Source organism: Zingiber officinale, chromosome 2A, assembly GCF_018446385.1.
Source record: "Zingiber officinale cultivar Zhangliang chromosome 2A, Zo_v1.1, whole genome shotgun sequence".
NCBI classification, from domain to species: domain Eukaryota; kingdom Viridiplantae; phylum Streptophyta; class Magnoliopsida; order Zingiberales; family Zingiberaceae; genus Zingiber; species Zingiber officinale.
Window position 1 is genome coordinate 143,375,888 of NC_055988.1, and position 10,611 is coordinate 143,386,498.

Here is a 10,611-nt window from a genome sequence, read left to right on the forward strand (position 1 = left end):
ATGATCTATTCAGTGTATATATCTTTGTTACATTCGAATAAAAGTCTCGATAAACATATTGGCAGATTGAGATTGGTCCACTCTCATGGACAATCATCTCTATTTGTTAAGTACAAATAGAGGTAAGACCATTGCTTATGAGACAACTTATGTAGATATGAATAGAGACATACCCATAAGTTAAGATCACCTTGATAATTGTGTCAAGATGAGATCATTTATGTAATGATTGAAGTAAATGTGTCCATCATTTACTGAATCTTCTTAAGGCCAGATTAGAATTTATATGTTAAATTCAGGATTAGACATTAAGTATGTCTAAATCGAAATCTGTTTGATGTTAAATTTTGAGAAAAATATATGCTCTTTTTAGTAAAGAGAATAACATCGTAACATGTGATTCATACTACATGTGCTATGGCGATAAGAATGGAAGTAGGAGAATGGATCTCTGCTTCTCTACTATGTGAGACCCTTGAGATTATAAGTTAATCTCAATCTTACCCTAAGTGACTATTTAGCTGTCTACTTGAAATTTTGATCAGTGTCTGCTACTTTAGCATGTTTCCTATTAGCTATGGATGATTCGATCTATAGAGCATAACTAGGAAAACAACTGATTAGAATAAATAGATTCTAGCTAAAAAAGAATATTAAGATTGATTTACATCTGTGACATTTATTTACTGGTACCAGTTACATTTTTAGTTCAGTACATAAAATGTAATTTTAAATAATTTGTTTAATTGGGGATGTTGAACATACTCTTCACATATAGTCAATATAAGGGATTAGAGATGTTCATAATGATGTAAATAATTTAATCTGGAGCAAAGGCAAGTCATTGATGTCTCTGATTCGTTTTAAAGAGTAGCTATGTAAGGTGTAAAAATCTTCTTAGCAATAAATGCTCAGTATGTTTGTTGTCGCACGAGCCATTTACCCTAATGTATGAAATGGATGTTCTTATTTGGTCTTTGTGACTAATTAATTTTGCTCTGGTCTTCATGACTTGATCGTCAAATAGTCAATGTGACTTATTTGATTTTTGTGATCAATTAATGTCTGACTTTGACATTGTGACATGATCACCTTATAGTCTATGTGGTTGACATGGTCTATGTGGTCAGATAACTTTTATAGATTGACTTGGACGAGTGGGAGATGTTGGAGATTGGCTACATTGCAAATAATTTGCAACGTTTACGTTGAGGAGATGATTGGTTCATCTTCCTCAACATACACCGCAATTAAGAGAGCCATCAAAGCATCGGTTGGGAACCGATGTTTGCATCTTATAAAAGGGCGTCCAAGAAATCTCGAGATGGTGCGCGACGGTGATCAGAGTTCACAGCGGGAAGTGATGGTGGGCAAAGAGAAGAACGTTCAAGCAGGCAGAGGTTTTGGTTCGTGGATCTTGAGAAGAGCTTTTTGAATCAGTTTTGTGATCGTTCTTCGACCGCAAGCGGTGACCAGTGACCAAGTTCGTCTCGGGAGATCACTGTAAGTTGTGACTGTGTTTGTTTCATGCTGTCAAATATACAATATATCATAAGGGACTTGAGAAAGCCTAAGATGCTTGGAGGGACGAATTGTGTATGGAGCTTGGAGGAGTGCATTGTGTACAAAGCTCAGTCATGACCCTGAGCAAAATCTTGTGAGCTTGGGATGCCAAGTCGGGGTACTCAGACTGCCAAACACTTGGAACACCAAGTTGAGGTGCTCGGGTCGTCAAACACTCAAGGTGCTAAGACAGGTATTCAGGGTGCCGAGACGGGTGCTCAAGTTACCGAGCACTTGAGGCACTAGGTCGAAGTGCTGAAGTTGTTGAGTACTTGAAAACTTTTAGTTAGGATACTGAAGATGCCACGTTGAGGTGTTCGAACTGTCAAGCACTTAGGTTGGCAAAAGATAATCGTGTTTACTCCCAGCGTTTTTGTCAATTCGTTCTAGGGTCAACATGGAGGAGGTAAATTATGAATAACTACTAATCCTTAAAATAATAATTAACATACGAGGTAGATATTTATCTTAATTATATCGAGATTCAAATTCTAAATCTTAAATGGATAGTATCTCATAGATTAATCATTAAACCGTACCAAAAGACTAACCGTTGAGTACTCGGGATGCTAACACAGGTGCTCAGGTTGCCTAGCGCTTGAGATGTCGAGTCCCTAAGTCACGCCAAGGACTCAAAGGTCCAGGCCAAGTTGGGAGTTGGATTGATGTCAGGTGTATCAGATTTGCTGACACATTGAGATTAGGTAGGTTAGGTCCGGTGAACACAAAGGATCATTATCCCACAGTATATATGACTAGATAATCACTTTCCATTATTATTTTTAATTAACTTATTATACTTTTCCTTTTATGTTTTATATATATATATATTTTTCTAATATCCGGAAGAAGTAGCTTTTAGATTAGTTGATATATGCTTTAGTAATGATCACAATGTTCTAGTGTATTTTGTGATCCTATATAATAGGTGAAATAGTAGTTATTTTACTTTTTAAAATAAATGATAATAGAAATATTTAAATGCTATTGATTTTTTTTATTTATAGTCTACTCATGAAATAGATCAATCATGCATGTCTAATGATATAAAATATTTGATGTTACTCCACTAATTGATTATAAATATTATTTTTTTTTATCATAATGAGCAAATTTCAAGATGCCCTTAACTTTTTAGTCTAAACTTCACCGTTTTAAACATTTAGAGATGTTCATTTATCATGATATATTTAAGTATCAGTGCATACAAAAGGTAAAGCACTCACACCATATGATATGCCACCATTAGTTGATGGATGCCTTGCTCTAATGGTTAATGGTAAATGAATTTAATATTTGTGAATAAGTTTGATGTTTAACTTAGTAAGAATTTATTTATATTCATTTAATACACATAAGATTAATTAAATAAATAAATTTGAATAATTTGTTAAACTAAATAAATAATTTTAAATATATATGTGTTTAGCTCGTTAATATTTATGAACAATGTTTATGAACAATATTAATACAATTTTTATCAATATACTAAATAAATAAATAAAAATATTTAAAATAAACAAACAATTTTCTATTATCAAACTTAATAAATTGGATGATTTCTGAATGGGAGAAGATTGTGGCACCATTAGGATCATATAACAATTTTAGACAAAATTCCTATATGTACCCGAATTGGCCTAAGTTTACAAACAAGTACTTCTAGGTGTTTCATTGACCATTTAGAATGTATTCCTTTTTCAATCTAAGCCAGTTTAAAATTATACAACAATTTTAACTAAACTGATACATTAATCTAAATGGTTTTAATTCAAAAATAAGCACTCACATATGTATTTTTTAGATCTTATGAAAATTTAGACTTATATAATAGTTTTAGGGGGTGTTTGGTTAAATGATGGGAATGACAATGGGTATGAGTTTGATAGTAAGGTGGAATGAGAATGGGAATGGAAATGAAACTCACCTAGTTATATGGGTTTTGTTGATTCCCATAAATCTAGAAATCATTCCCAAATTGTTATTTCCAAACCTACAATCCAAACACTATCTTTTACTTTCATTCCATTCCCTTATTCCCAAATTCATCAACCAAACACCCCCTTAGATAAAATTAATATATAAATCTAAATTGATAAATAAGCACTCTTGTATTTTTTGAATCAAGTCGTTACATACATTTTTATTGTTGTTTAGTTAAATTTAAAATTAATTAACAATTATGAATAAAAGTGCTAGATAGACTTGAACTAGTCTGATAATAAAAATAATAAATATTGTGATATATTGCTATCCAATGACAATTATGTTCTTTTTTTTTACTTGGTTTTGCTGTGACATAAACAATAAATTGTGGGAATAAATATTTATTTGAAATTTATAAGTGTTGTTAGGATAATCCTGTTGTTTGGAGTATTTTTTTAAAAATAAAAGTTTAAGAATATACAAGGAATACAATTTTTGTCCTTTACAACATGAGTTCTTAGTTTTTTTTTAAATAAAAAGATATATTTTCTAATAGAAATCAGCAAAGAAAGCAAAATATAATAGACAATTAGCAGTGATTGGTTTCTTTAAGAAAAGATATCTTTAAAAAAAAAAATCAGAAAGTTGGCAACTTTATTGCTACAAAATAAACCTCTCAATTGAGAACATGAGATTGCACTCCATAACAAGAAGAGACAAACAGAAACACTACTAAAGTTATACCTGTTACTTCAATAGCATCATCTTCATCTATTGAAAGGAGAAAAAGAAAACATCTTTTCTTGCCTTTTATCCAATCAATCAAGCTAAACTTATCAAATTTTCTTTTTCATAGTTAGTGGCTTCTAGCAGCTATCCTAGATTTGATCCCGCAACTCAACTCGGTTCAACTCGGGTGCAAATGGTGAGGCGTCTTAGTTTTCATCAAAACATTACTTGAAAGTTTGCTATCAGAAAAGATAAGCAAATTTGAATCTAGGAAGACAAAGTAAATGATAAGTCTTCCCTTTTAGTTCATATATTAGGTAAATCTGAAGCACAACTTATCCATAGAGGCCAATATTTTTAAAATATTCATCTTACGTATTGAGATTATTCTTTTATTTATTTCTATAATCACTATACCATACTCATAGGAGCAGTATATACTTCTATATTATAAGTATAGTGAGTATGGATGATGGCAACCAAATTGTACTCAACTGACCTTGATTACTGTCTATCCTTTGAGATGTAAAGCCGAACTTTGCCCTCACTGAGCAAGCTACTAAATTTATTGCTTAGATTCACATCTTGTTGTTACATGCAGAGTTTTATAGACAATTTTTTAAATTTATTACATAGTCAATTCAACTATTCATCAATTTGTATGTCAATTATGACTCATCTGATGGCTGAGTTCACTTAGATAAAAAGTTATTCTCGCCCGAGTATATTTGCTCTTAATCCTTAACTTACTAGCAATTATCTTTTGTCACACCAACTCTTCATTCGTTTCCGTGTTATCTTTCTCGCTCTAGTCAGTCACTAAATGATACATCTAGTTAGACTTGACACAAATCATCATGAGCCATGTATAACCCATTCCACAATGGCCTGATTTGGTGCCCAACACATGATCTTGAATTAATTTGTCTATTTTTTTCTTTCTATTTTTAATATGTGAGCAAGTCTCAACCCATGGACCATGTTTGGCAAGATCCATGTAGTGCACGCGATCGGACCCAATTATCACCTTAGGTTGAGATAGCTCTCTATGCAGGTTATATATTGAGATCAACAATTTCAAATAGTCATTGGTTGGGCCAATGTCATAGGAAATCAATGACTTGTGTGAAGGAAAACCCTTTGAATCGAAATCTCTCAAAGTTAGAGAAAATATTAGGAAAAAATGGCGTCCCAACTTATACAAACAGTTAAAAGGCCACTTTTTTAAAAAAAAATAAAAAAATGCCCTATCAATTATTTTATCCTCAGAATATCCATTATTTTAATATTATTGTACTAACTATCGTAGCTACTACAATGTAGAAACTATTCTGTAACTTCTACTATATGTTTATGATTTAAAGTTTACAATTTAATTTGATTAAAATGAAATAAATAATTTTTCATATTGTAACAGCTACTCGGTAGTTACTAATGTATAGCGTAGTTACTAATGTATAGCTAAATACTAACACATAAAACCTTAAGACTTAAATTTTAAACTCTAAATACTATTATATTAAAATATTTATTAACAACTTTATCAAAATTATTTAAACTTTAACAAAATTACTTTAAATTAATCAAAATTAGCTACTACAATAGTATTATATTAGGTGTTACACATTATAGTAGTGTAACATATAAAAGGTATTTTATAACTACTACAATAGCATTGGAAATAAAGAATAATATTGTAGCAACTACTCGGTAGTTTCTACATATATATTTTTTTAATCCAATATAACTTTATGGAAGTTTCCCACCGACCACTAGGGTAAATCAAAAAATACATATGGATGTTAACGAATGGCCCAGTGTCACAGTTTTTCAAACTCCCAAGGGCTTCTATACATTGTATATGATACAAAAGATGATAGCACTCACCCCAAGCACCTCTCACTGCCCTCCCCAAGGCCTTGTGGAAGGGGGGTAAATCACTGTACTAAGTGGTCTTGTAGGTAGGATTAACTTATTCTGTAAGGGAATGAATTGTTGGATCAAATGAAACAGTAAGAAGGGGATGAATAGCCCTATAATCACAAATTAACACTTCTCTTGCGAGGCAGGATCTCCTGGACCACTTTTTGTGATCCGGGGGAAGTGCCACTCGTATTTGCGGACGGATCATGATCGCGATCCGGCCGCAAATGGTTGTGATCCCTTCCTGAGTTCACTGTCCCCACCAGGTTATAGATTTTGTTTGGAGCGGGCGGTCGGAGGCTGTCCGGAGGACACCCTCACTCGACACGCAGTAACCTAGCCACTTATCCACCACCGGAGGCCTCCGAGCGGCCTCCGGCCGCCCGCTATGAACAAAAACTATAACTTGGTGGGGACAGTGAACCCAGGAATGGATCGCAACAATTTATGGCCAGATCCCGGTCACGATCCAGCCGTAAATACGAGTGACACATTCCTTGGACTATAAAAAAGTGGTCCAAGAGATCTATGCTCTTCTTTTGCTACTTACTTAGCAAGGACATACTTTAACTAATCAAAATAAATAATATAAATAAAGTAAGAAGGGACTCTGTAGTTACTTGGTTTATAACCAGGGAGGTTGCTAATCCAAGGCGATGAAAACTCAACTGAAATCTCATTCGTGAAGATGGAGTAGTCTCTTACAAATTTTGAAAGCACAAAACGAAATACAGAAAATGAATATTGAGTTTAGTAACTGGCCCGACCTCATGGAAGTTTCCCACTAACCACTAGAATAAATCACAAAGCACAGATCGATGTTGACGAATAGCCCAACATCACAAATTTTTCAAATTCCTAAGGACTTCTACACATTGTATATGAAGCAAAAGATAAAAACGCTCACCCTTAGCGCCCCTCCAGCACCCGCCCCAAGGTCTTGTGGAAGAGAGATAAATCACGGTACTAAGCGGTCTCCTAAGTGAGAGAAACTTATTTCCCAAGGGAATAAATTCTAAGGGATTTGAACCTTCTATAATGTAAATCTACCATCTGATTACTTACTCAGCTATGCTCATGAGGGCGACTTCTACACGTTCTATTAGAGCAATGGTGAAACCGTCACTTTAGCGGCCCCTCTAGGACACCCCCACACTCTCTGGAAGGGGAGTAAATCACGAGGAGTATTTGCCCTAGCATGATGACCTTTTTACATAGAGGAGGCCAGGCAATTTCTACACGTTGTATTATGTAAAAGGTGAAATCTATCACCCTGAAACCTCCTTGACTATCTCATACTATTGGAGGGAATAAATCAAGAAATCAACCAATCCACCGCGTGGGAGGATATTTTCATCAGTTTCATTGTTTCATTGGAAATTAACCCTGGGTCAATTCGATAAATCTATCATATAATGACCGGCTCAATTATGACCTATAGATGATTTCTACACGTATTTCTACCGAACGTCATACGCTAATCTTGAATATCTCACATTACTGGCCTCACAATCATCTGGAGAGAGAGATATATTAGGAAACTCAACGGATCACTTTATGAGAGTATTTTTCATTGGCTTTATCATGTATCAATAGTTATCTATGTTTATAAATTTAATATATAATAACTAACTGGCTCTGCCGTACACATTGTATTTCTGAAAAACATAAAACACGGGCGTTCTTTTGACTCTTTGTTAGAAAAGGGCTCTTTTGACTCGTTGTTAGAAAGGGCGTAATTTGATGCTAATTTAATTTAATTTAATTGTGGATGTATTATTCCTAAAAAAAAATTATGACTAAGAGTGGATCGACCGAATGATATGATAGAACACAAGCATTCTGCATCCCTACAATGCCAAGCACCAAACAAAGCTCCGATCATCGGCAATGCATTTAGATTGTATACAGGAGGAGCTAAAGAAGAACAAATGTCCAGTGCTGGAATTCAGAGGTTCTGGATCATCGCTATCACTGTGGATAGGGCGATTTCAGAAGCTATGTAGTTGGGTAAGCATCGCCACCAGCTCATCGCTCGACGGTCGGTCGGCCGGCAAATCTGACATGCAGACAATGGCAATTCTGATTGCCATCAGCATTTCTTCCTCCTCCAGCTCTTCGCCTAACAAAGCCTTGTCCAAGGCATCTCGCGCATCTCCAGCTTGCTGCAGGTGCCTGATCCATCTGCCCAAGCTGCCTCGCCCCGTGTCTCCGGCGAAGAACGGATCGGACGGATCTTTTCCGGTGAGGAGCACGCCGAGGATCATTCCGAAGCTATAAATGTCACTTTTGTCTGTGTACCTGCGACTTTGGAAAGATTCAGGGGCGGCGTAGTGAGCAGTGCTTGGTGCATCCGTCCGGGAGCTTACGAGCGTCGGCAGTCCAAAATCTGCTAGTCTTGGCTCAAATCCTTCCTCGAGCATCACATTCGATGGTTTCAAGCCATGGTGCAGAATCCTGTGGGAGCACTCGAAGTGGAGGTGCCTCAGCCCCTTCGCCACGCCGACCGCGATCCGATGCCTGGCGTCCCAGCCAAGCTTCAGCTGCTGCGCGCGCACCCGCACCAGTGCTTCCTCCAGGCTTCCTCCGGCAATGAGGTCGTAGACCACCCAGACGTGCTCTTGCTCGCAGATGTAAGCCATCAGGCTCATCACGTTCCGGTGCTTCACCCTCGCGAGCAGTTCGAGCTCGCGCTGCACTCGGCGCTTGAGGGAGTCGGAGTTCCCCGGCGGGCCCGCGTGGGCGCCCAGCTCAAGCCTCTTGGTGGCCACGGCGAGCCCGGCGTCGTCGAGGATAAGGCGGCGGTACTTCCCGTTGGGGATCAATTGGGCATCGGTGGAGAGGGCGGACTTGAGGGTTTTGGGGGAGATGGCGGGCGAGAAGACGACGGGGCCTTGGAGAACGGGCGCGCGGCAGGCGCAGAGGAGGAGGAGGCGGACGGAGAGGAGGAAGAGGAGGGAGGCGAGGAAGCCGGTGACGGAGCCGAAGAGGGCGCCGAGGATCATCCGGCGAAGGCGGACATTGAGGGCGAATTGGGGCGTCTGGCCAAGCGGAGAAGGCGCCGGCGACGCCGAAAGGAAGGGCTCGGAGGGCCCGATCTGCGAGAAAGCTTGGATGGCGAACAAGGCGAGGAAGATGAGGGTTTTGCTAGGGCTCTGGCCGTCCATGGAGAAACCACCAAAACAACTGCGAGGACGCGGAAAAGAACAACAGAGGTTCCCCAAGATTGAATTTTTACCACTGATTCGGACGCAAAACGAAGCCACACAGAGAAGAAGCAGAACTAGAGATCGCACAAGCTCGAAACAAGAAGCCGGCGACGAGGTTGTTTGAAACGAGCAGGCAAGCAAAGCAACAAAAAAACAGACGAATGCTAACCGAGACAAGAGCATTCCCCAACTGAGAAGGAAAAAAAATCTCATCTTTAACATTCTCCCTTGCGGAGGGGAACCCAAATTCTACTCGAACAGAACAAGCGCGCTCATCGCTGCTCAGGCATTGACTGGAAGAAGATGAAAAAGCAGATGAGACAGAGGCTGAAGAAAAAAGACATGGGTTGTTGGCGTGCAGCTGCGTTTCCTGTGACCCTGCTGCAAGTCGTCCTCCGTCCTCTTCTCTTCTCTCGCGGCCATGACAGTTTCGGCTGCTTTTTCGCCGCTGCTGCGAATTAATTCTTCGATTTAAAGCACTGTTCTAGGCTTTTAGCAATGCAATGAGCGCATGATGCATGTGTTAACCCTGTTTCCGTTTGTGTACAATGAAGGTGCGTGGGCTTCTCCTTGCTCTTCTGCTTTGGAATTAGGGCGTCGTGATTCGCCATTGGCGAGGGAGCTGGGACACAAACTGGCGTCTCCTCCTGACAGACAGCGACGCAATAAATTCACTTGTAGTAATATGTATATGACAATTTACCAAAAGGCGCACTTGAAAATCTGAATTTACCAAAAGACGTACACTAGCGCACTTAAAAATCTGAATTTACCAAAAGACATACACTACTTTGATATTTATCAAAGAGCACACTTTTTTAAAAGCATTTCCTATTTTACCCTCATGATAATTTGACATTTTCTATTGTTTTTCTTTTCTTCATTATATTTCTCTCACTTCTCTCTCTCCTCTGTCGGCAGAATATAGGAATAACATTAGTCAATCTTTAATCACATTTTAATACATTTGTCGATCAGTGGGTTTCGATCAAAACCCACTAATGGACCTAGAGAGCTCCGATTGTACTCATTTCAGTTTCTATGGATTTCTAAAATTACAAGGAGTTCAAATATGGTGTACATTATTTATTTTGGCTTTTTATAGATGTTAACAAGTAAAATCAAAGAATCGGCATAAAAGCTCACGTTGGGCCTGATATCATTCCATATCAGACCCAACGTGAGCCTGATATCATTCCATATCAGGCCCAACGTGGGCCTGATTTGAGTCCATATCAGGCCCAATGTGAGTTTTTTTGCC

The 10,611-nt window shown here is 38.0% G+C and overlaps 1 protein-coding gene across 1 annotated transcript; it reads right to left on the bottom strand.

Moving 5' to 3' along the window:
• Positions 1–7,941: 7,941 nt before the first annotated feature.
• On the bottom strand, positions 7,942–10,003 carry LOC122042499 (inactive leucine-rich repeat receptor-like protein kinase CORYNE). Its single transcript, XM_042602651.1, has one exon. The coding sequence runs from the start codon at positions 9,570–9,572 to the stop codon at positions 8,133–8,135; it is 1,440 nt and encodes a 479-aa protein (XP_042458585.1). The 5' UTR covers positions 9,573–10,003; the 3' UTR covers positions 7,942–8,132.
• Positions 10,004–10,611: the final 608 nt, after the last annotated feature.

Bases quoted from the DNA above. Each gene is read 5' to 3' on its own strand.
- LOC122042499 (XM_042602651.1), bottom strand. From the start codon at position 9,572: ATGTTAAAGATGAGATTTTTTTTCCTTCTCAGTTGGGGAATGCTCTTG.